Below are 25,949 nucleotides of genomic sequence, written 5' to 3'. Positions count from 1 at the left end.
GGAAGATGGGTCAAGGGGGAGGGATCCTGAGAGGAGTGGTGTAAGTAGTAGATCTGTACCAGTACAGAGGGATAGGCCAACAAGTGATATATGTTTCAGTAAGATTAGATTTTTAGCAATTATAGCAATGGTTATCAACTGAACTGCAGGGATGTAATGTAAATCACAGAAAATTGAGGTTGTGGTGGCAGCTGCAGAGAGGTTTTTTGTTGTGTGAGACTTGATGTCAGAAGAGTTCAAGTGTGTTAAGTGGTGGTGTCTCATCCTTTCAGGCTGTTGGCCTGAGGTAGGACTAAATATATTTAAAAAGTGGAGCAGGGTGGTGGTTAATTTTTATATTGTTTATTATTATTATATCATTTTTTGTGAAGTGTAGGTTTAGATGGTAGGGTATTTGTTGATTAAAAACAAATTCAAGCAAAGTAAAAGGTAGTTATACTCCAGTCTAGTAACGTTAGGTGGCGGTAATTCAACATTAATTGGTTGCCAACCGCCGTTAAACCTCATCGAATAAGATTTTGTGTCTTATCGTTTAAGTTGCATTAAGTAGCCTCCATACCCGTTGGTGGCGCTCTAGCTATCCTATTTGGTAAGTTTTTCAGTTTGTGTCGTTCGTGTATCTCTCCTTGTTCTCTGGCCGCTGCGAGCACAGACAGAATGCCGTCGATTGAATACGACGAGTGAGTTCTTCAATACAAATATGATGATTATCGTATATATCATGTGTTTGAATTCTCAAATACTGTGTGTTAATCCTTCTTTCTAGTTCCAAGCCCAGTTGGGCCGATCAGGTTGAAGAGGAGGGAGACGAAGGTAAGAAGCTGGCTAACATTAGCTTACTAGCATTGACATTAACTTGCTAGCTAAACCAGGCGATTTCCACGTGTATTTTTTCTTCGTTATAGTCGTTAGTTTCTCTGTCACACTTCGTAGTCAGTAAGACCATTTTTGTGATTTGTAAGGGAGAAGGCTAGTTGGCTAGCTGGTAAGTAACCTTGGTAGCTAACTAACGTTAGTCTGTCAGGAAAACAAAGTCTACTCGTCATGCTATAGTTTGCTTGCCTTAGTGGATTGTTAGCTGCCTATCACCAACTAACAGACGATATTATTGTTAACTATCAGGACCTCATTTGTGTGTTGTCATCCCCACCATCAGGTACCCTACCCCCTCCAAAAGAAACCGTCAAAGGAAATATCAAAACCATCACGGAATACAAGATCGATGAGGATGGAAAGAAGCTCAAGGTACTTTTTGTTTTAATGTTCATCCAAATATGAGAGTGGGTTTCTTGATTCCTTCCCACAAAGTCTACTGCCTCTGATGTCTGAATCAGATGTAACTAACCAAGAAATGAACATTTTGTCATTTATGTTATAGATTATTCGCACCTTCAAGATTGAGACTAGGAAGGCCTCCAAAGCTGTTGCCAGGAGAAAGGTCAGTGTTTTCTTTGGGAATTTAGCACAATCTTAACCTTTGTTGCACAACACCTCAGTATTGAGTTTGATAGGATTGTACATTAACCCTTTACACTCGTACCTGTATATGGATGGGAAATGGCAGATTTGGAGGCAGTGGCTGTATAATAACATAGTATGCACGACGTCAGAGCTCAGGGCCGTCTCCTCACAGCTTTGTATGGGTTTTGACTGACCGCTGTTCTGAACTTGAGCACTGCGTGTGACAAGAAGTTGCTGCCATCCATCCCGCTAATTGGGTAACTTTAGAATTGTTTTGTCTGAGTGAGGGAAATGCCGTAAATTACGAGGCTCTATGTGTTTTGTAAAAGCTGAGACATTACGGATTATAGTAAATCAAATGTATTTATATAGCCCTTCGTACATCAGCTGATATCTCAAAGTGCTGTACAGAAACCCAGCCTAAAACCCCAAACAGCAAGCAATGCATTTGAAAGAAACACGGTGGCTAGGAAAAACTCCCTAGAAAGGCCAAAAACCTAGGAAGAAACCTAGAGAGGAACCAGGCTATGAGGGGTGGCCAGTCCTCTTCTAGCTGGCACAATCTAGTAAATACCACGGATGTCATACAAGCAAGCCAAACACACGTTACTCCAAATGGGCACTTCACATTTCCATATCCTAAGACTCATGTAATATACACTGTCAACATCTATGATCACTATGCTTGATATACAGTTACAAGATGACATGGTGTTAAACCCCCCAATCTAATTTTATTTATACAACAGGTGTAGACCTTACAATGAAATGCTTATTTACAAGCCCTTAACCAACAATGCAGTTTTAAGAAAAAATAAGAAAAAAAGAAATATAACAAATAATTAAGGAGCAACAATAAAACAACAGTAGCGATGCTATATACAGGGGGTTCTGGTACAGAGTCAATGTACAGGGGCACCGGTTAGTCGAGGTAATATGTAGGTAGAGGTAAAGTGACTATGCATGGATAATAAACAGAGTAGCAGCAGTGTAAAAATGGGGGGTGGGGTAGGGATAATGCAAATAGTCCAGGTAGCCATTTGATTAACTGTTCAAGAGTCTTATGGCTTTGGGGGTAGAAGCTCTTAAGCATTTTTGATCTAGACTTGGCGCTCCGGTACCGCTTGCTGTGCGGTAGCAGAGAGAACAGTCTATGACTAGGGTGGCTGGAGTCTCTGACAATTTTTAGGGCCTTCCTCTGACACGTCCATAAAATTGCCAAGGACTCCAACCACCCATATCATAGACTGTCTAGGTCAAAAAGGCTTCTTAACAGCTTTACCTGAGTTTGTTTGTTGGGTATTGTGATGATTTGCCGCTGAATACGCATCTGAATGCACTCGTGACACAAATTACGATTGGCTTCTCTGAATTGCCTTGTGAAAGCCTAACATTAAGATCATATTTTATAATTTAGCTAGTCATGTTGGCAATAGAACAAGCTTTCAAATGATGCCCACCTGACCCAGATTGTGATTTATAATGGACTGTTTTTGTATTGCATAAACACCAACAGTAATTGGGTAAAGGCAGGGATGCAGGGTGGTGTTCCAAACAAAGTAACTACAAGTGTGCTTCCTCTAGTTCCTCAACGGCACAGCTAGGAGAGCTCAAAAAAGCACCTTATAGTTGAAGAATCTTCTTTGAGTCATAAAAGTGCATTAAAATTGCTTAGGAACTGTTCACACTTTGGAGAGGTGTGGCCACTTGAAAACACCAGTTAGACCTCACTTAAACCCTCAGCATTTTTTTGTTCTTTGTTGCACCTACCCCAAATTATCCACACACATTCTTTGTTACTGAATCTATCCAGAATATTTTCAGATTTCGTTATCAACAAATGCGTCAAAAAGAACAGTACATTTAAAATGCACATAAAATCAACAGTGTAATGTTTGGATTCAGTCGTGTGTCAGGTGAACATGTCATCACCTTTAGTCTGATAACACTTTGGAGATTATGGGGAAATTATCTTTCAGTTGCTGCCATGGTCATGCATATCCTTATTCACATTTTAATTTAGCCCTATCCATATAGACCAATTCCCACGAGTGTAAGGGGTTAAAAAATGTAAGGTATTTTGATTTGACTTAACATTGCTTTTCTCTCCCCGCCAATCAGAACTGGAAGAAGTTTGGCAACTCAGAGTATGACCCACCAGGTCCCAATGTTGCTGATACCACAGTCAGTGATGATGTCTTTATGGTGTTCATCTCTAGCAAAGAGGTGAGGAGCCACTGAGAGAAGCTGATCTAGTATTGTTCTCTTTGAGCCATCAGAGATCTCCTCTTCAGTCGAAACAATCCACCAGTTCATTTGTTTTTATATGATGTAGTTATATGATCCTAGTTCATTGTCACCTTTTAGTTCTGGTATAAATCAGTGATGATATGTAATTACCTGAATCCTTCTCTCAGGACCTGAATGCCCAAGATGTGGAAGAGGACCCCATGAACAAGCTGAAGGGACAGAAGATAGTGTCCTGTCGAATCTGTAAAGGAGACCATTGGACCACCCGCTGCCCCTACAAGGACACTCTGGGCCCCATGCAGAAGGAGCTGGCCGAGCAGCTGGGCCTGTCCACTGGAGACCCGACGAAGACTGCAGGAGGTATTGTCATAATTGCCCATAGCTTAGAAGTCATATTGTGCTGTAAATGTACAGTCATGATTGTGGTTAATGATTTTGTTAAATTGACATCACTGATGTATATATGTTTTTAAACTTTGTTTCAGACGAGCCTGAGCCTGCCGCACCAGCTGCAGGGAGCAAAACAGGGAAGTATGTGCCCCCCCAGCCTGAGGGACGGCAGCACACGTAGAGGAGAGTCCATGCAACCCAATCGCCGTGGTGCATGTACGTATGATTCAACTCTTCCACTCTGTTTTCTAGAACAAGGAGCATACTAGTCTATGAAGTCATCAGACCTTAACACCGTAGTCTCGTTTGAGAAGTGTCTGGACAACACTCATGGTCCTGCTTCAGCATGGAACAGTCCAATCAGAGTTTAACCTCTTGGGGCTAGGTGGGACGCTAGCGTGCCACCCGTGGTGCACTCCATCAACAGCAGGTGCATTTCAAGAGCGGCAAATTTGAATCCAAATAAATGTCAAAATTCAAATTTTTCAAAAATACAACTATGTTACACCATTTGAAAGATAAACATCTCCTTAATCTAACCACGTTTTACGATTTCAAAAAGGTTTTACGGCGAAAGCATAAATTTAGAGTATGTTAGGACAGTACATTTACAAGAGTTGTGTGTAATGTTTTGTCAAGTCAAAGACAGGGTCACCAAAACCATAAAACCAGCTAAAATGATGCACTAACCTTTTACAATCTCCATCAGATGACACTCCTAGGACATTATGTTAGACAATGCATGCATTTTTAGTTCTATCAAGTTCATATTTATATCCAAAAACAGCGTTTTACTATGGCATTGATGTTGAGGAAATCGTTTCCCTCCAATAACCGGCAGTCAAGTCAGCGCCAGAAATTAAATAATTAAAATTAGAAAACATTGGTAAAATATTATATTGTCATTTAAAGAATTATAGATTTACATCTCTTGAACGCAATCAACTTGCCAGATTTAAAAATAACCTTACTGGGAAATCACACTTTGCAATAATCTGAGCACTGCGCCCAGAAAAATACGCGTTGCGATACAGACTAGACGTCATGTTGGGGAGATCTAAAATCGAAAATACTATGTAAATAATCCATTACCTTTGATTCTCTTCATCAGATGTCACTTCCAGGTATCACAGGTCCATAACGAATGTAGTTTTGTTCAAAAAAGCTCATCATTTATGTCCAAAAATCTCCGTCTCGTTAGCACATGATGTAAGCCAGCCGGACTTCTCGTCATGAACGAGGGGAAAAAATATATTTCCGTTCGTTCAAACATGTCAAACGTTGTATAGCATAAATCATTAGGGCCTTTTTTAACCAGAACATGAATAATATTCAAGGTGGACGAATGCATACTCTTTTATAACGTATTGGAACGAGGGTACCCAACATGAACTAGCGCGCCAGGTGTCTAATGGGACATCATCGGTCCATGGCTCTTGTTCGGTCAGATCTCCCTCCAGAAGACTCAAAACACTTTGTAAAGGCTGGTGACATCTAGTGGAAGCAATAGGAAGTGCCAAAATATTCCTAAACCCCTGTGTTTTTCAATGGGATAGGTTTAAAGTCAATACAACACATCAGGTATCCACTTCCTGTCAGAAAATGTCTCAGGGTTTTGCCTGCCAAATGAGTTCTGTTATACTCACAGACACCATTCAAACAGTTTTGGAAACTTTAGAGTGTTTTCTATCCATATATAATAAGTATATGCATATTCTAGTTACTGGGTAGGATTAGTAACCAGATTAAATCGGGTACATTTTTTTTATCCAGACGTGCAAATGCTGCCCCCTAGACCCAACAGGTTAAGCAGAGAGATTTAAAACATTTCTCCTCTTGATTTCATTTGGGGAATTCCAACAAAGCCAGGCATTTTGGTAAGATGCCGAAATGGCTGGGGGTGGGATAACACAAACCCAGAGCTAAACTGTGTCTATCCTTCCACAGCTGATGACAACGCCACCATCCGTGTGACCAACCTGTCTGAGGACACCCGTGAGACGGATCTGCAGGAGCTCTTCAGGCCATTCGGCTCAATTTCCAGGATCTACCTGGCCAAGGACAAAAACACAGGCCAATCCAAGGTGAGAGCAGCAGAAGTTCAAATGGTTACTAGTTTAGAAGTAGTGTATACATAACCATTAACTTGCTTGTGCAGGGTAAAAAATGAGTAATTAAATTGCTGGAGCATTTACAGGTCTTTCAGAAGTTCAACTGGTTGGTTTGGTTTATTCTGAAATTGTTTGTCTTCTAATGGCCTCTTTGGTTGTCCTTCAGGGCTTTGCCTTCATCAGTTTCCACCGCAGGGAGGATGCAGCCAGAGCCATCGCAGGAGTGTCAGGATTTGGATACGATCATCTTATCCTCAATGTGGAATGGGCCAAGTGAGTATTTGACTTGTGATGAGCGATTCATGTCAGATGGAGCACTCATCAGGAACTACACTGCTCAAAAAAATAAAGGGAACACTTAAACAACACATCCTAGATCTGAATGAAGGAAATAATCTTATTAAATACTTTTTTCTTTACATAGTTGAATGTGCTGACAACAAAATCACACAAAAATAATCAATGGAAATCCAATTTATCAACCCATGGAGGTCTGGATTTGGAGTCACACTCAAAATTAAAGTGGAAAACCACACTACAGGCTGATCCAACTTTGATGTAATGTCCTTAAAACAAGTCAAAATGAGGCTCAGTAGTGTGTGTGTGGCCTCCACGTGCCTGTATGACCTCCCTACAACGCCTGGGCATGCTCCTGATGAGGTGGCGGATGGTCTCCTGAGGGATCTCCTCCCAGACCTGGACTAAAGCATCCGCCAACTCCTGGACAGTCTGTGGTGCAACGTGGCGTTGGTGGATGGAGCGAGACATGATGTCCCAGATGTGCTCAATTGGATTCAGGTCTGGGGAACAGGCGGGCCAGTCCATAGCATCAATGCCTTCCTCTTGCAGGAACTGCTGACACACTCCAGCCACATGAGGTCTAGCATTGTCTTGCATTGGGAGGAACCCAGGGCCAACCGCACCAGCATATGGTCTCACAAGGGGTCTGAGGATCTCATCTCGGTACCTAATGGCAGTCAGGCTACCTCTGGCGAGCACATGGAGGGCTGTGCGGCCCCCCCAAAGAAATGCCACCCCACACCATGACTGACCCACCGCCAAACCGGTCATGCTGGAGGATGTTGCAGGCAGCAGAACATTCTCCACCGCGTCTCCAGACTCTGTCACGTGCTCAGTGTGAACCTGCTTTCATCTGTGAAGAGCACAGGGCGCCAGTGGCGAATTTGCCAATCTTGGTGTTCTCTGGCAAATGCCAAACGTCCTGCACAGTGTTGGGCTGTAAGCACAACCCCCACCTGTGGACGTCAGGCCCTCATACCACCCTCATGGAGTCTGTTTCTGACCGTTTGAGCAGACACATGCACATTTGTGGCCTGCTGGAGGTCATTTTGCAGTGCTCCTCCTTGCACAAAGGCGGAGGTAGCGGTCCTGCTGGCCTCCTCCACGTCTGGGCCGTCTCCTGGTAGCGCCTCCATGCTCTGGACACTACGCTGACAGACACAGCAAACCTTCTTGCCACAGCTCGCATTGATGAGCTGCGCCACTTGTGTGGGTTGTAGACTCTGTCTCGTGAAAGCACCGCCAGCATTCAAAAGTGACCAAAACATCAGCCAGGAAGCGGTCTGTGGTCACCACCTGCAGAACCACTCCTTTATTGGGGGTGTCTTGCTATTTGCCTATAATTTCCACAACAGCATGTGAAATTTCAGTGTTGCTTCCTAAGTGGACAGTTTGATTTAGAGTTACATTGTGTTTAAGTGTTCCCTTTGTTTTTTTGAGCAGTGTATAATAGATTCCATATGCATTGAAAGCCTAATCAGTGGCTGTTTAGAATCTAGACCCTTCACTAAATTGCATCGGATTCATTTACTGATTTTATTCAACCATCTTTTCTCCCCTCCCAGACCATCAAACAACTGAGATGGCATCTCAGGAGGAATGCCAGATTTCATTGATGTAGTGAAATGTGGCTCTGAATAAAGACTTCATACCACTTGTTTGTAGGTGAATTACTCATGTCTTCAATTTGGGGGGTGGGAGCAGATCAGGCAATTGCTGCCTTCATAACATTGTAAATATGAGCGTTGGGGGGGGAACCACTTCAATGCACCTCCCAATAATCTATCCCTGAGCTCATACTTCAAGGAAACTACCTAACAGCATTGGAACTCATGGTTTCTATTAACGTTCAAGTTGTGAATGATACGTTTGGACTGGTGGTCAAATGTTATCCCATTGACTAGAATGTTAAATCTGATCGTAGGTCACTAGTTAATTGCTTGTGTTAGTTACTGATTTTTGCTGCCGTTTTAAAAATCAGACAAATTGATATAAGGCCAAGAAGATTCCATTAAAATGTTACAAGAAGGAACTGCCATTCAATAAGAGCTTTATTTGAAATATTACAACATATAAAAACTACATACGAGTCACGTTCCAAGCAGATATTTGCAAATAGTTAAAATCACATTTAGAAAATCATAAACATGGAATGGTACTGCAGACTGGCCAGCTCATTTAAAAAATATGAGGATCTCCTGTGGCTTGGTGGGCTTCAGGATTTCGATGATTCTCAGTGGAAAGGGGGTTGGAATAGGGCCAGGCACTAGTCCGACACCATCTTCTCCTGCTTGAGGTTCTCTTCCTGCTTCCCGTTCTCTGAGGGAGGAAAATGACATTCATAATATGGATACTGACGACATGCTTCCCATCCACATTAAAACCACTATCAGTAATTTATCAATGTGCGCAAATGAGCAGCGGTAACTACTACAGGATGCACTTTGAGCAGGCCTTACCTTTCTCATTGTCTTTTGTATCGTCATTCTCCTTGATCCGCTCTAGGACACACTTCTTGATCTCTAGTCCAATGGCTCTGGAGAGTGGTGGAGGAACAGCATTGCCAACCTGAGGGGGGGTGGAAACAGTGTCACTCAAAGGCATTTTCTGGGAGGGGATTGAATTCCTGATGGAGAACAGAGACCAAGTCCAGTACCTGTCTGTGTTTGTCCAGAACATTTCCGAAGAAGCGGTAGGTATCAGGGAAGCCCTGAGAGCGCGCACACTCCCTCACACTGACCACTCGGTGCTGCTCTGGATGCAGGACACGACCCTGAAACATGACAGGACATTTAGTGCCCAAAGCATCTAACGTTACAGCTCTGCAGGAAAGGGACCCCAATACACTTCTGTAGACTAGTATTTACAACCACTGTACATGTTATTACATGGCTGTGTCCTGAGGTGAAATGGTCCTAGCCATTCATCAATTCCGCTAGAACTGGTACAGTATTAGATTTTACCTGCTTGCCCATGGGCTCAGGGTTGGTAACGGTGGTGCTGAAGAAGCCGTCCCACTCCAGCCTGCCGTAGAGGCCGGCCCAATGGTTGTGGCGGTTCCCCGTGTGGGGCAAACACCAGGGGATCAGTGTGTTGAACTGCCTGTCAGCAGGGTCACAGGGCACCCCTAGAGGACAGTATAGCAATCAGAACATGTCTACAGACAGCATTACAACAACCCCTTGGATTTGCTATCCAAATTACATTGACCTGAAAAAGTGCTATAAAAATGAACAGGTTAAAGACTATTTGTCATAGTCACGAAAACTCCAGGCACCCACTGTTATAGCCAAGAAGCTAAACTGATTAGGTTGCTAGGGTTTGAAGGTTGCTATTGTATTTAAAAAGAAATCCATTAAGCATTTCATAACATTTGTATGGCCTAAATATCCATAAAAGTGAGTACCTCCTGAACAAGTACAAACGCCCCTCAGTGCTCCAGAGCTGCTGCGGCCATTCTTCTTGTCTGGGTGGGTGTAGCGGAGCTTCTTGGATGAGGTCCCGTCTCTCAGCCGGACCTCGATGTTGGGCAGGTCCCTCCAGTCAGAGCCAGGCGCCAGGGGGATGTGCCTCATACGGGCCGCTACAAGGGCACTCAAGTCCTGAGAACCAAAGAGGGACTTAGTTTGTTTCAGGGAAAGCCATCATCCACCCATCCTTGACAGTTCTCATTGCATAATTCCATTGAGAAGCAATGATTTTTACTCCCTAGTTCTACTTCAGAGATGATCCATTCCCGTTTTGATACACCAATGTACAATCGCCACAAACTTAACCAACGTCGCAAGCATTAGAGGTACGACAAATCTGCTCTCCAAGTGTGGTGCTCTCTGCTTCTGTAAAAACCAAAACAGTTTTTCACTAAGCTGCACTGAAGTCTAATAGCTGACTAAATTATCCAAGAGACTCCAAAGACCGAGCCACACCTTTGGCTGTTCTAACAAGTTACTGCTGAGCCACCAGGTGATTGCAACTATGAGGCAGCAGCTGTACCTTGCAGATGTGGTCTTTGAGGATGGGCTGGTACTGTGTGCCTCTGATCTGCCTCTGGAACCAGGACTGGGGCTCTCCGTTGTAGGAGATCTCCAGAGCAGACGCTCCGTTGCGGATCTCTGGCAGGTCAGACATGGTGTCCCTGACTGTGATGGTCCTGTACACACCGCCATTACCTCTGAAACCGGAAGGAACAATCAGAAACTAGACAACCCTCAGTCACATCACAAGCTATACAACCACACGCTTTTACATTGACTGGTGGCTGGTTACCGTGTGACGTTGCTGAAATATTTCTTGTCGTCCACCACCACGTTGAGAGAACATGCCCGGGGAGCGAACACATGCAGGGGCTCTGGGTAGCGAGGAAGCTTCTCCCCAGGCGCGGCCGCCAGGATGATGGCCCTACGCCGCGTCTGAGCCACGCCGTACTGCCCAGCCTGGGAAGAGTGGACAGCAGAGGTCAGGCTTAAGCATATCCCATGAATGACTTTCACAACATGTAGCACCATAACTAAAACTAACATTGCAGACTATTGGATTCGTCAATCAGAAAGAAACATACCAGCTTAAGTTAACTCACCTGAAGTACTCCGAATGTGCACTGATAGCCCATGCGGACAAGACAGCGCAGAGTCAGTTTCAGGACCATGGAGCTTTTGAAGGAGACAAAGTTCCTCACGTTCTCAAGCAGGAAGAACTTGGGTCTGTAGTAGTCGCAGTAACTATAAGAGAATACACGTTAGGGGAAAGTATATAACTACACAGCAACCACAGACCGGAGCTTCTGTACTTGCACAGAGCAATATATGGAAATGGGAAAATCTGTTTAACCCTACCTGAGATAAGACACCACCAGAGAGTTTTTGAATTTGGAGTAGGTTCTGGAGTTGAAGCGGTTCATGCCGCTGAAGCCTTGACAGGGAGGGCCTCCACACAGCATCTCCACGTCTCCCTTCTGGGGCAGCCGCTGGCCCAGGGAGTTCGTCTTCTCTCCAGACATCACCAGCTTTAGCAGCACATTGCAGTCCTCTGTAAACACTGTGGTGCCCGGGTTGTTCAGTCTGAAGGCCTGAGCTGCCGGGTCCCACATCTCGATGGCCCACAGAGTCTCAGCGATACCTGACAGGTAGGAGCAACAACAAATTGCAGTCACCATGTGGCCTGACAAACACAACTTTACTCTTGTAAGAAATTCTACCTGTATATTCAAAGAAGTTCCCTCGTGGTCACCCACAACTTAGACATTTTCCAAGCTATTGAAGTGAAGAAACTACTAACCAGCTTGGTGGAAGCCTTCAGAGAGCCCACCGCAGCCAGAGAACACGTCCAGGGTACGCAGCTTGGGCACCTTGGGGTCCTGAGGCTCCTGGTCTGGAGGCTCCTGAGCAGAAGACGACTTCCCTTTGCCTTTACCTGGAGGGCAGGTGGTTTGGAGCCACAGTTACAACAGTATTCAGAGAAGCCTCATGACAGGCCTAAACCTCAAATAGGCATGAGGACATTTCAAAAGGAGAGAACTATGTGACTGCCAATAAGTACCACAGAGGAGAGTAGTTACCTTTGCCCTTCCCTTTCCCCTTGCCCTTGTTCACAGCAGAGCGGGCATGGTTGGGTGGATCCTCAAAGCTCTTGGACTTGGCATTATAAGCCTTTGGGTTAGAAGGAGACCGTTATTACCATCTTGAGCAAACTTCCTCAAACAAGCATCTAAGCTACTTAGCATGCAAGATTAATATGGGAAATTAAAGTTGCTCAATTGCTTCTCATCTAGTCCAGCCTCACCTCAAGGAAGTAGAATCGGTCAGGTCCACCTGAGGAGAAGTCCTGAACGGTCTCATTCAGGTCCTCTCCATACTCCACACGACACCGGCCCAGCACCTCTGACATGTTGACTGTCACTTCCTCGTCACTCCAGTACAGCTGGTTTATGTCTTTGTGGTAACCTGCCTTCGCCCCCTTGTGAGTGTTCTCAGGCCTGACAGAGGGTGAACATTAAGAGTACAGACATGCACATATTGGCACCAGTTCACCTCCCTTACAGTGAAGAGATGCATTTTAGGCTGAAAATCTCATTGTACAAAAGTTACTAAATTTGGCATGGATCCAAGGGGTCCTTCTTTGCAGTTCTACCATGACATTTGACTTGAGTGCTCACCTGTAGAACTTGTACAAGCGCAGTTTGACTTCAGACACGTCAGCCTTCCCGTTGCTGCGTCTGTGGCAGAAGATCTCCTTGATGCGTCCCACTCTAAAGGGCTCAGGGGCATCCAGGTTGGAGCCCTTGATGTAGTCTGAATGCTTCCTGTAGTACTCTGGGTACAACTCCTCATCCACGTCCTCCTTCCTATGAGGACGCTTCACTGGACTGGCTGCCTTCACACTGAGCACACAAGAAAATAATGTTAATGTAAAGGGGAGATAAAATATTTTAAAAAGCTGATGTTGAATTTGCTAACACTAGGATTTGCCTAGTTGTCCCCAATGGAGACCATGCCTATGTAAGGCAGTGGTATTGAAACTGTCAGCAGGGACCCCATTTTTGCACCAGAATCTCTTGGGACCCACCCCTCCAAATCAATACAATTAGATTCACATCAAATGAGCTTCAATTCATTAGATTTATCCCTTAACAGATCTTTCCCAAAAATATTTGTCTACTGTCCCATACAATAACCTGTGCTCTTAATTTGTGTTGTCACGACCCCACCGCAATTACCCCACGACACCGACTTTGAATACCACTGATGCAAGAGAATCAACGAGGGGCTTTGCATCGTATGAAAATCATGAATGTGGAATGTGTTCCACGATGTGCTAGCGGAGCCAAACTAAAATGCCATGGAGTTGCATTATTTTCCAGAGAATGCACAGAGTCCAGAGTTGATCATGCCTTTTATACCAAGGCTATAATTGAACACATTTGCCACTAGAAATGTTTTCAACATCCATTGAAGTAGATAGCAAGTTTACGAGATCAAGGCAACTAATGTAGTGGTGACCAAAACAGACTTGCTAGTTTAGCAAACCAAACCTAGCTTACCAATCAGAAACAAGTATTCAACAATGCCATGTATAAGCATCAGTATTCCTGGATGTTCCACTCACCTGAAGTTGTATGCGTCGGGGGGCAGGTAGCAACTGTCTCCCACCCTGAACTGCTCTCCCTTCAGGCAGGCCAGAGCATATAAGGCCTTGGAGTCGTGGTCCTCGTCCTTTATGGGTTCAAACACCCGAGGAGTCTCCTGCTCTTCCCTCTCCTCAGCCCTACTACAGCTGGCACAGAAGCTGAAATACAGGGGACACGGTAACCCAAGACCAACTTATTAATCCTCCTATCAAAATGTCAAACACTTAAGGTTCATAGACATTGCCAAGTAAAATTCAATGACTTTCAAGCACTGAATTGTAATTTGAAGACCTCAATTTGCATTGAATTGCAGTATAGAAGAAAAACAGTATTACCACTTGACAAGCCTTTCCAAAGGCACTATGCATTGGAATTCAACATTTTGCCATTTGAGATGTAGGGTATTGTATCATGTTTCTCAAACAAAACAAAAAAAACACCCAAAATGTCCCTTTGTGTGGCAAGCCAAGTTCAAGACAACATTTGACGTCATAATAACCGTACATGGTTTTACCGCAACACCAGTCAATTGAAACTGTAGGAAAGAAATGAAAGTCTACGTCACAAACTGATCAGAAATGAAATCATTGGAGCAGAAGAGATTAAAAAACCTTGGCTACAACAAATTTCAAGATGACTTCAAGAACCACACTGAGGAAATGTCAGCTTTTCAAGGTATTCCAGTACTAGATTTTCAGAGCTCCAAATGCAAGTACTTAAAGCAGTGATAGGGCTGTCAAATGTCAATTATGACTCACTTGTACTTGCAGTCCTCTTGGGGTGTGAAGGTGGGCGGGGTCTCAAAGCGGGCACAGTCTCCTTCATACCACAGCTGGTAGAAGAAATTCTTCCCATTGTCATCGTCAATCACCTTGATGTCCTCTACCATGCCACCCTGAAAACACAGTGGTACAAAATACATCAGTGATGAGGTGCATTGAGTAGTAGCTGTATAGACAATTAGCATGACAATGACTGTAGGAGTTGGAAAGACAGCGCGCACAGATCTGGGACCAGGCTAGCGACTCCGCTTAAAGAGCGATAAAGCCAATGAATTCTTACCTCCATGAACCAGTTGTCTGAAGGGGCCTTGTACATGACGTTGACCTTGCCCTCTACGTAGCTCAGCTGCATGTCTTCACAGTCCTCAACCAGGAACAGCTCGAGAGGGTCAGAGGACTCCCCCAGCACAGTATCTGTACCGCGGCAGAACCAGTGGGCATGGAACCACTTCCCATTGTTATCCTCCCACAGGGATGTGATCCTGGAGACCCAAGACAAGACGGTCAACCCCTGACCCAGACAGAAACCAATAGAAAAAGCTAAGTCAAGATTCTTAAACTGTTATAGGACCTACCTGGCCAGGTAGAGCAGGATTGATGGGTCATCAGAGCTGACAGAAACACAGTCTCCCACCTCCAGCACCTCATTGTCCATACACACCTTCATGTAGTACTGCTTCTTCCCCTCAGTCTGAACACAGGAGGGAGAGGAGAGAACCATTATCCCAAGAGCTGTTTGCATTGCAGCAAGTCAGTGAAATTACATACATTTTTGATATTACAAGTCTGGTGTACTAAGGGCTATTTTAATCAGTTTGAGGTTAAGAACTTCCTACAACACTAAGGAGTACATACTTTGATAGAGTCTCCAACCCAGGTCAGCTTGCCATTGCTCTGCTTCTTAGTCTTGGCCTTGGACACCTTCTTTGAAGGGGCCTTTACAGGCAACAACTCTTCCTCCTCTATGTTCTCATCATCCTCAGCCTCCTTTACTGCCAGGTTGGGGCATCTGGTGGGGAAATTACATTGTTAAGGGAGCAGATCACATTAGCCAATGAGTTCAAGCCACCATACCTACAACATAAGCTCCCAATTTGAAATAAAGGGCTCTGAAGATGTTAATCAGCTGGCTAGCATAGCCCCATCCCCAGTTCCACCCCATGGCCCAGTTCACACTTAGTGGCAGTTTTTTTTATTTAAGAGAGTCTGGAGTTAATTTTAACAGAGTCTCAGAACTGTTTAGCGTTTTTCCAGAATGAGCTCATGGGAAGGAAGTGTTCTGGAACAAAATGGTATGAGTGTTCAGTTACAGCCATGGCAGGAACCATTTATCTAGGCAGCTAAGGGGGAGAGAGGCACTAAAGATCAGCTAACTTACCTCCTCTTCTGGCAAGCCTGCTTGCTGCGACCACTACCCCCGAACTTGATCATGTCCTTGCAGGCTGAACATTTGCCACAGTCTGGAACTAGGCAAACCTGGAGACAGAAGAATTAGAACATGAGTGTTTTAAACTAGGGCATTTCATACTAAAGCTGCAGCCTAAAGTTACATCTAGACTTTGTTTCTTCTATCATAGTCGCCACCTCTTTCACCCCAGCTGCCAAACTAACCCAGACGACCATCTTACCCATGCTAGAATACGGAGATGTAATTTATAGAGCGGCAGGTAAAGGTGCTTTTGAGCAGCTAGATGTTCTTTACCATTCTACCATCAGATTTGCCACCAATGCTCCTTATAGGACACATCACTGCACTCTATACTGGTCCATCTCTGTATACCAGTCACAATGCTTATTTATAAAACCTTATGCCTCACTCCCCCCTATCTGAGATATCTACTGCAGCCCTCGTCCTCAACATACAACACCCGTTCCCAATAATGTTTGTACCATGTGTTGCTGCGTTGTCTTAAGTCTCTTTATGTAGTGTTGTCTCTTGTCGTGATGTGTGATGTGTGTTTTGTCCTATATTTTTTATCCCAGGCCCCGTCTCCGCAGGAGGTCTTTTGGTAGGCCGTCATTGTAAGTAAGAATGTTGTTCTTAATTGACTTGCCTAGTTAACTTCTTTGGGCTCAAATCACATTAACAGGATAGATTTGACAGCATCCTGTGAAATAGCAGAGCGCCAAATTCTTATTTTTCTTATATTTAACTTTCATACATTCACAAGTGCAACACACCAAATTAAACTTGAACTTCTCGTTAATCTAGCCACCGTGTCAGATTTCAAAAAGGCTTTACGGCAAAAGCCAACCACGCGATTATCTTAGGACACCGCCCAGCATTCCAACACATGAAAATCAGATTTCAACCCGCCAGGCGCAACACAAAAGTCAGAAATAACGATTTAATTCATGCCTTACCTTTGAAGAACTTCTGTTGGCACTCCAATATGTCCCATAAACATCACAAATGGTCCTTTTGTTGGATTAATTCCGTCGTTAGGTCTCCAAAACGTCCATTTATTTGGCATGTTTGATTCAGAAAAAAACTGGTTCCAAATCACCCAGCATGACTATAAAATATCTCATAAGTTACCTGTAAACTCTGTCCAAACATTTGAAACAACTTTCCTAATACAACTTTAGGTATTTAACGTAAATAATTGATAAAAATTTAAGACGGGATAAACGGTGTTCAATACCGGATAAAAACAACGTGAAGCGCGTGACCTGAAGCGCGTGACCTGGAGCGCACATCAAAACATTAGAGCACCCGGCTGGACCCTCGTTCTGAACTGCCGTACTTCTTCATTTCTCTAAAGAAAAACAAACCAATTTCTAAAGACTGGTGACATCCAGTGGAAGCGATAGGAACTGCAAGCAAGTGCCTTATCCTGTTGAGGGTAGGATAAAAAAACGTACCCGATTTAATCTGGTTATTACTACTGCCCAGAAACTAGAATATGCATATAATTATTGGCTTTGGATAGAAAACACCCTAAAGTTTCTAAAACTGTTTGAATGGTGTCTGTGAGTATAACAGAACTCATATGGCATGCAAAAACCTGAGAAGATTCTGTACAGGAAGTGCCCTCTGACCATTCCTTGGGCTTCTTGACTCTTTTTATTGAAAATTTAGGATCTTTGCTGTAACGTGACACTTCCTACGGCTCCCATAGGCTCTCAGAACCCGGGAAAAAGCTGAATGACGTCTTTGCAGCCCCTGGCTGAAAAACATTAGCGCCTTTGGTAAGTGGTCTATCAGAGGACAATGAGACTGAGGCGCGTGCACGAGGCGACCCCATGTTTTTATTTTCTCTCTCTTTGTACTAAAACAGTTTCCCAGTCGGAATATTATCGCTTTTTTTAACGAGAAAAATTGCATAAAAATGTATTTTAAACAGCGGTTGACATGCTTCGAAGTACGGTAATGGAATATTTAGAATTTTTTTGTCACGAAACGCGTCGGGCGCGTAACCCTTCTTTACCCTTTCGGATAGTGTCTTGAACGCACGAACAAAACGCCGCTATTTGGATATAACTATGGATTATTTTGAACCAAACCAACATTTGTTATTGAAGTAGAAGTCCTGGGAGTGCATTCTGACGAAGAACAGCAAAGGTAATAACATTTTTCTTATAGTAAATCTGACTTTGGTGAGGGCTAAACTTGGTGGGTGTCAAAATAGCTAGCCCTGTGATGCCGGGCTATCTACTCAGAATATTGCAAAATGTGCTCGCCGAAAAGCTATTTTAAAATCGGACATAGCGAGTGCATAAAGGAGTTATGTATCTATAATTCTTAAAATAATTATGTTTTTTGTGAACGTTTATCGTGAGTAATTTAGTAAATTCACTGGAAGTTTGCAGGGGGTATGCTAGTTCTGCACATGCTAATGTAAAAATCTGGTTTTTGATATAAATATGAACTTGATTGAACAAAACATGCATGTATTGTATAACATAATGTCCTAGGATTGTCATCTGATGAAGATCAAAGGTTAGTGCTGCATTTAGCTGTGGTTTGGGTTTATGTGACATTATATGCTAGCTTGAAAAATGGGTGTCTGATTATTTCTGGCTGGGTACTCTGCTGACAATCTAAAGTTTTGCTTTCGTTGTAAAGCCTTTTTGAAATCGTACAGTGTGGTTAGATTAACGAGAGTCTTGTCTTTAAAATGGTGTAAAATAGTCATATGTTTGAGAAATTGAAGTAATAGCATTTCTAAGGTATTTGAATATCGCGCCACGGGATTACACTGGCTGTTGCGTAGCCCAGAGAGGTTAAATCTAGATACACATAGAAAACCCATTGAAAACACTGTCACCTCAACAACAAAAAAATTCTGGATGGTTTGTCCTCTGTGTTTCACCTGCCAAATAAGTTCTGTTATACACAGACAATTTTAACAGTTTAAGAAACTTTAGTGTTTTCTATCAAAATCTACCAATTATATGCATATCCTAGCTTCTGGGCCTGAGTAGCAGGCAGTTTACTTTAGGCACGTTTTTCATCCGGACGTCAAAATACTGCCCCCTAGCCCAAAGAAGTTAAATAAAAAATGTATTCTCGAGTGCTACATGCTTCAATTATGAACAGAAGACTGTTCCAATTAGTTGCATAAGGGTTTAGCTAGTTCGCTTGGCAGAAGGTTTGCACTTATTCAAAGTGCAATTAAATAAGGCTCCTCCAAGCCTTGGCTCAACCTCATTCAGATTGGCACTTAGTAAGTTACCTCACAGACACCACAGCGCTGGCGTTTGATTCCGCCATCCTTCTCATTCTGATCAATCTGGTCAGAGAAGAAAGTATCAAAGATCTTGTAGACCAGCTTGGTGGTAGTCGCTCTAGTGGGCCCTCCTTTGCTGTCCTTCTCAATCTTGGTGGGATGGCGGATGGCCTGTCTTCTAGCAGCTCTCCTATGAAGAGAAAGAAGCAGGTGGTTGGGTGTTGTGCCAATGCAATCAATTATTATAATAAATATTAGTACAAATGTAGTAATGCTGTGTTCAAGCTCGACAGCCAAAGCAGCCATGCTTTTAGTACGCATGCAGCAGATTTTTCTATTGACAAACAGCACAAATTGGGATGAGCTATACAGTTCACCAAATTGCTCTATGACAACATGTTGCAATGCACACCAAACAAGCCAAGGATATATTCAGACCGAAGGGCTGTAGAATACCTACCAGTACAACAGCATGCTGCATTAGGGAATGTCAAGAGGAGTGTTAAACACCAGGGATCAGAGGGAACAGACAGCAGGGAGACAAACATGACCCCCTTATTGTCCCACAACACAAATTAGCATGTGACCATACACAGCTCTGGTGGCTGGACCTTTAGCTTTACGGTTTCAACATAAAATGAACCACAGCCAAATTAGACTGAATTGCATCTTCAATCCAGCTACTGACCGACAAGTCCGCCATTTTAACTTCATACTAAGAGTTAGGATTCTCTTCCAGCCACAGCCTAGTGAAAAGCAGACAGCACTACAGGGGAAGGGGGGGGGGGTGTGGTGGTGTGTGTGCTTATAATGGCAAGTCTGTTGCAACATCAGACAATACCAGGTCCTATCATTACCTCTTTCCCAGGGTGACCCCAGCCAGCTTGATCAGGTCCCTCATGCAGGGGGTGACGATGATGGGCTGCTCGTCAGAGTCCCCGGCCTCGTCGTAGCTCTCCACCTGCTCCACCACGAACTGGGCGTGGCGCAGCAGCGTGTCCTCTGTGAAGCGGTTGAAGTTCAGCCCAGCAGGAGGCACTGTGGTCTTAGGGGCAAAGAGGAGAGCTGGCAAGTCAAGTCAGTGCTAAAGCTGATGTTGCCATGTGTGAAGATTTGGGCCATGTTCATTAGACAACACAAAAAACTACCTGCATTTATCCAATAAACTTGAGTTGCATAATTGAAACATTTTGCACTAATGAACACGACCCTGGTCAGTGTCTACAACAAACATTATTAGTATTTCACCTCGATCTTGTTGAGGAGGTCCTCATAGCTGACGTCAGGGTTCTTCTGCAGGAACTCCACCACCATCTTGCTCATGTAGATCTTCTCCTGCATCACGGCGAAGATGGAGGCGTACTCCTCCCTGGGATCCATCAGGATGTAGTCAGCAAAGGCTGGAGATAGAGAAGACGTCATGGGTTAGAGGTCAGAGTCACTACACACACACACACACACACACACACACACACACACACGAATATAGGCATTAGGCTAATGTTTTAACATTCAATCCACTTAAACCTAAAGGAAGCTCTTGGTGAGATTACCTGTAGTGAATCCAATTAAGGCCTTCTCTCCTCCGTCAAAACCAGTGATCCACCAGGCATTGATAGGACCAAGCTTTTTGGCAGGAACCCCACCTAAAAGAATAGCAGTACAGTAGTTAGCCAGAGGTACTCCACTCAAGTATACCTCACATAAAATGGCTTAGTAAAGATAGTTCATTTAGAATGGTTGGAGGAAAACAAGTATATAAACAGTTAGTGTGAAAAAGGTCAGGGCCATACCATCCATGCAGGGGTTGTCATCATAGATGGGCTTGACGGCACAGCTGAAGTACAACTCAACGTTCTTCTCAATGAGCCCAGAGTCAAATGGACACAGGTGGCCACGCTTGTCATAAACACTGCAACAAAGAACAGTTCACTTTTACCAAGGTGACAGCAAAAAAAACATGCACTAAAAGGCTGTATACTGTATACAATTCCGAAGGGACAGCATGAAGGGACCACTCACCAGAAGTTGGTAATCTTGTGCTGGGGTAGTTCTTCGTAGTTCTCAAAGCCATCTTCGTTTGAGTCAAACAGAGAGAGGCGCTCGTCTGTTAACATTTCTGGCTCATCCAGCTTTAAGTATACAAACATAAGCAAGAAAAGTCACATCGTTTCATTGATTGTTCTACCAGAATGACAACTAGAATAGATCCACATTGTTTTACTCTATAAAATCCTATTTAGTGCAAGTCATCATTCAACATATATCCAGTTGGCCCCAATGACATGTTAAAATGGTACCTTATCACATTTTCTGTAGTATTACACTCTTGAGTTTCTCACCGCATTATCAGGATCTCCCTGAAATAACTTGAGGTCCGAGTCATCCAGATACTGCCTGCAGTCTGGACATTTAGGGGGTGGAGTCTGAAACCAGAGATGAGCATCAGTGACACTGACATGGCAACTCTGCACCAAAATTATAACAGCTTGAGTGCAGGAATGGGCCTCACCTTAGCTGCAGCCACTGGCTTCATTTTCTCACTAGTGGCGTCCTCTGCAACTGGCCTGAGAAGAGAGGATGGAGAAAGTCAATGCAAATTGGAGGAAGGGTGTGGCCAATTGAAGGAAGGGGCTTAAAAGGTGGAAGGTCTTACTTATTGTCTGGCTCCACTTTAAAACGCTTCTCTTCCTGTGTCTACAACAGAAAGAACTGATTAGGAGGTGCATTGATTAATAAGAGTAAATCACATGGTCTGAGTGACAGGTGCCAAACAATAAGATCACCTCACCTCTTCCTTCGTGTCCCGCTCTACTTCCCCCTTCTCTTCCACTTTTCCATTTGTAACCTCTCCATTCACCTCATCAGACTTGCGCTTCTGACTGCAAGGGAGCAAGAGGAACGTTTACTCATGAGCAGAATGCATAAGACCTTGAAAGGTTAAGGGAAACAGATGAGTTCCTACTCACACTTTGGAGAACATTGATAAGATGGTCGGTTGTTTCCCGGAGACAGAGTTTCTTGTGACCCTGGAACCAGGAGATTCTGGACAAAAGTAAAGAAACATTGTTTAATTATTTAAGGATTTGGAATCAATTGCACATGCATCCATGTGCCTCAACACTTGGTCATTTCCTAAAATATACAGTTCTCTAAAATGTGTTCGGTGTTTTACAAGTTGCTTGGTCAAACAATTAGATGGACATCAGAACCAATCTTTCAGAGCATGAGACGTCACAGAAAAGTAAGGGATACTGTATAGATTAGAAATTGATGTTCCCAGCCACTCCTACTCACTCTTGGGCTCAAAGTCTGACTTGCTCTTCCGTCCTCCCTTGCCTTTGGGGGCAGAAGGAGACTTCATGGCATCAGCCTCTTTGGTGTCCATGATTCCATCTTCATCCTCTTCCTTGTGAGAGTCACCATTTGCTGCAGAGCCATTTGTTTTGCCATTCTTGCAGTTCTGCTCCACAACATCCCCGTGTGAGCCATTCTCCACACACAGCTCACGTCCCAATAGGGACTTCACCTTAGAGAGGTAGCCATCCTGAGGGGAACATGCAGGCCCTGGTCAAAAGCACTGCACTATATAGGAAATAAGGTGCTTTTTTGGACAAACCCAAAGATACTATTTCTTTGGAGTGAGTGGATTCCTTAGATTGACAGGATGCAGCCACAACTCACCATTGAGATCTCTGAACTCTTCATCTTGGCTTTCAGGCTGCTGAGCTGGTCCTGGGCATCCGCATGCAGGAAGTCCTGCACCAACTTCACCTTTTCTTTGACAAGGTCCTATGAGTTAAATAAACTGGTGTAAGACCTGCTTTGGAAGGTGCTACCCATCTAAGTTATTTGAAGTGCTTAGCCACAAGCGGTTCACTCGCTTACTGTGAGGAAGACTATTGGAGTATGAGGTCTGATACCAACAGGCTCAGAGATGGCTACAAGCCATCAGAATGTTGAACACTATGTAGCTCTCAAATATATGCACTCATATTTATCTTGCTCCTTTGCACCCCAGTATCTCTACTTGCACAGTTGTGTGTGTGTGTATATATATATAACACATTCCAGTGTTTTATTGTAATTACTTCGCCACCATGGCCTATTTATTGCCTTACCTCCCTTATCCTACCTCATTTCCACATACTGTATATATACTTTTTCTACTGCATTATTGACTGTTTGTTTATTCCATGTGTAACTCTGTTGTTGTATGTGTCGAACTGCTTTGCTTTATCTTGGCCAGGTCGTAGTTGCAAATGAGAACTTGTTCTCAACTAGCCTACCTGGTTAAATAAAGGTGAAATAAGAAGATCCACACGATTCCATGCCACACACACAAAATAATGCAATGTAAACACTTGCCCTGCAATCCCCAAAACAGGTGTAAATATAAGACTACAGATTGTGCATTCTTGTATTATACTTATGCTAAAATGTTTATTCTAGTCTGAGCCATTTACTTTCTCTTGTATTATTTCTTATTGCCAAGTGACCTGCAAGTAAGCATTTCGTTGGACGATGTCTACCATGTGTATCTTGTACATACGACTAATACAACCTCACAAAGGGATAGTCATTATCGGCTTTCTGGACATTAGTCAACGATGAAATAACATAGAAATCGTAAATAAGTCTTTAGCAACCGAAACCAAATGTCCAACTTGGTAGTTCAGGTCACTCACCTCATCTGAGATCCCATCTTCATCTTTTTCCAACACCGCCAGTCTGTAAACAAAAAACAAAGTGTTACCCACTTGCTACCATGACCGAAACATGAACATAGTAAAAACCAATATGGCACGATTCCTATCCTAGTTACTGTACCAAGCATCGAATAAAATAAGCCAGCTAGAGTAATGTTATCATGCTGTAAACAGACAATGTAGATAGTTAGCCGTTTTGAGTTGTTAACATTTCACAAATAGTCGATGATAGCTAGCAAGCTAACAATTAGAGCGATAACGCGAACGTTAACATTAGTTAGCCAACTAGGAAATAAAAACATGCATGTATCCAATATTGAAGTGAGAGGCAACAGCTGACATGAGCCAAAATGTATTATTTGGCGCCAAATCTATTCCAAATCACAACGCATCTTTGGTACAGTTAAATAGTTAGACATAGCATAGGTAAACTGTGTTGAAGATGCTAGCTAGCTATCCAGTTAGCTGAGCAGTTTCAGCGTGGCAAAATTAATTCGCAGTATTGTGCATGGAATGGTGGATCGTATGATGCGGTGAGAATAAGAATACCCCATGCAACGCGTGTGCTTATTTGACAGGACAAAGGGTGAACTGAATGCAGTGTGCTGCAAGCTAGCTAGCCGAACATGACAGCACTGCAACATTACATTTGCGCTAGCTAGCTTGTAACGTTACCTTTTCCTGACATCCACCGGCAGAGACAAGGAGGTATTGGCTGGCATTTCAAGTGTGAGCGTGATAGACTAAAATATAAAATTCGATAAGATCAACAACAACAAAAAAGACAACAAAGAATCGTTAAAACGATGTGATAAAAACCAGAGCTCTCTGAACAACAACGAGTGTAGCATCTGTTGTAGGCTAGCTATATGCAGTTCAGGCGCGCGGGCCGTCTTTTCGCGCGGAAACCCGGGCATTTTGGGCTTTACCATTACGTTGATGTATAGGTAAAATTCATGGAGAATATGGGATCACATTTCATTAATAAATGTATCGATTCAGGTTTTGAAGAACTTTTACATTGATAGTTACATTAAATGATACATCCATAGCATTGGCTGTTTGTTTCATAGTATGTTTTCACCTCTCTATGGAATATTGTAAATTGTTGACACCCCCATTGATTTGCCTACTACGAAACTACGTTCACCACAATGTACATGATTTTTAGAGGGAATTCAAGGAACTATACAAATGCAATCGGATTGCTAGTGATAATGGTAGATTTTTTTTTTTTTTACTTATCAGAGATATACATAGCTGGCTTTATAAATGTATTTGTTATGGTGACCTGCTGTACAACTAACGCTTCATGTCCACGAGATGCCGCAAACTCTTTGCGTTCCGTCGGTTGTCATTCAATGTCAAAGGAGCAGTACGAACGCTACGTTAGGGATGCCGCACTAGGTGGCGGTGCGTTCTGTGTACCATGCGTTCAATATTTTCAAAACGCATATGCATCTGGTGGACATGGGGCAACTTGGCATACGCACACGTGGGGTTGGCGGGGGTGTGGTTTATTTATGGGTCATTTCCGTGGCAACAGAAATTGTATTTCAATCCCATTATTTTTTATTTTGAAATTGAATTTAAAAAATAATTTGTAACGCACAAATTTAATTCAGAAATTGAACTTGTATTTAATGATTTGAAACTGAATTGAATGCATATTGCATTCAGTTTTAAAATAAAATGTAATTGAATATTAAAATTGAATATTTATATATTCCGTTTCAATGTTGTAGATATTGCATTCACTGTCTGTGTACCAAGTTTACAAACTATAATTTCAAGATGATATAAGTTAATATATTAAACTTCTCAGATGCATTCAGATTTCAAATTCAGTTCTATAAATTCAAATTGAAAACCAGAGACAACATCCTGGTGCTTTACAGTGCCTGACTTGGTCTGAAATAGGTGCCGGTACTCAATTTGGGTATCGGTACTGTTTATATTTAGGTCCAGAAGCTCCACAATACTTTTGAGCTAATATTTTCTAAAAGTAACAGGTGCTCAAGCAGTAGAACATTTGAAATGATGGTACTCAGCTCTGGTGAGCTCCTGCCCAAGTCAAGCGCTGCTACTTTGCCAGCCAGGAAAGGTAGAGGAGAACAGATTAAAGACTGTGTTAACACACTTAGCTAAAG

The 25,949-nt window shown here is 43.2% G+C and overlaps 2 protein-coding genes across 6 annotated transcripts; one reads left to right on the top strand and one right to left on the bottom strand.

The window, feature by feature from the left end:
- Positions 1-624: 624 nt before the first annotated feature.
- LOC100195915 (eukaryotic translation initiation factor 3, subunit G) lies at positions 625-8,166 on the top strand. Its single transcript, NM_001140944.1, is given in 11 exon segments — positions 625-680; positions 767-813; positions 1,157-1,245; positions 1,379-1,438; positions 3,583-3,687; positions 3,879-4,071; positions 4,197-4,255; positions 4,257-4,317; positions 6,049-6,185; positions 6,379-6,485; positions 8,078-8,166. Coding segments are annotated over 11 exon segments (897 nt in total). The 5' UTR covers positions 625-657; the 3' UTR covers positions 8,094-8,166.
- A 379-nt stretch (positions 8,167-8,545) lies between these two features.
- Positions 8,546-24,731, bottom strand: LOC100380772 (DNA (cytosine-5)-methyltransferase 1). Of its 5 annotated transcripts, none has more exons than XM_014193378.2 (35): positions 24,475-24,731; positions 23,779-23,821; positions 22,775-22,882; positions 22,388-22,637; positions 22,060-22,135; positions 21,882-21,972; positions 21,747-21,787; positions 21,603-21,657; positions 21,433-21,516; positions 21,113-21,222; positions 20,884-21,002; positions 20,644-20,736; positions 20,339-20,490; positions 19,948-20,135; positions 19,551-19,565; positions 19,097-19,280; positions 15,796-15,893; positions 15,273-15,426; positions 14,993-15,108; positions 14,698-14,899; positions 14,394-14,530; positions 13,614-13,793; positions 12,664-12,888; positions 12,291-12,483; positions 12,067-12,157; positions 11,787-11,921; positions 11,345-11,627; positions 11,089-11,230; positions 10,779-10,945; positions 10,506-10,683; positions 9,919-10,114; positions 9,476-9,639; positions 9,169-9,285; positions 8,972-9,080; positions 8,546-8,831 (listed from the first exon to the last, which is right to left on the bottom strand). In XM_014193378.2, the coding sequence occupies exons 1-35, from the start codon at positions 24,519-24,521 to the stop codon at positions 8,779-8,781; spliced, it is 4,596 nt and encodes a 1,531-aa protein (XP_014048853.2). In that variant the 5' UTR covers positions 24,522-24,731; the 3' UTR covers positions 8,546-8,778. The 5 variants fall into 5 exon arrangements, with proteins under 5 accessions (XP_014048853.2, XP_014048851.2, XP_045571075.1 ...); XM_014193376.2 differs by lacking the exon at positions 24,475-24,731 and adding an exon at positions 24,349-24,372; XM_045715119.1 differs by lacking the exon at positions 24,475-24,731 and adding an exon at positions 24,349-24,372 and having other exon boundaries at positions 8,546-8,813.
- Between the last annotated feature and the right edge of the window lie 1,218 nt (positions 24,732-25,949).

Source organism: Salmo salar, chromosome ssa03 (assembly GCF_905237065.1).
Source record: "Salmo salar chromosome ssa03, Ssal_v3.1, whole genome shotgun sequence".
In the NCBI taxonomy this organism is placed as follows: Eukaryota; Metazoa; Chordata; class Actinopteri; order Salmoniformes; family Salmonidae; genus Salmo; species Salmo salar.
Note: the sequence above shows the minus strand (reverse complement) of the source record. Positions and strands in the feature narration are given on the sequence as shown.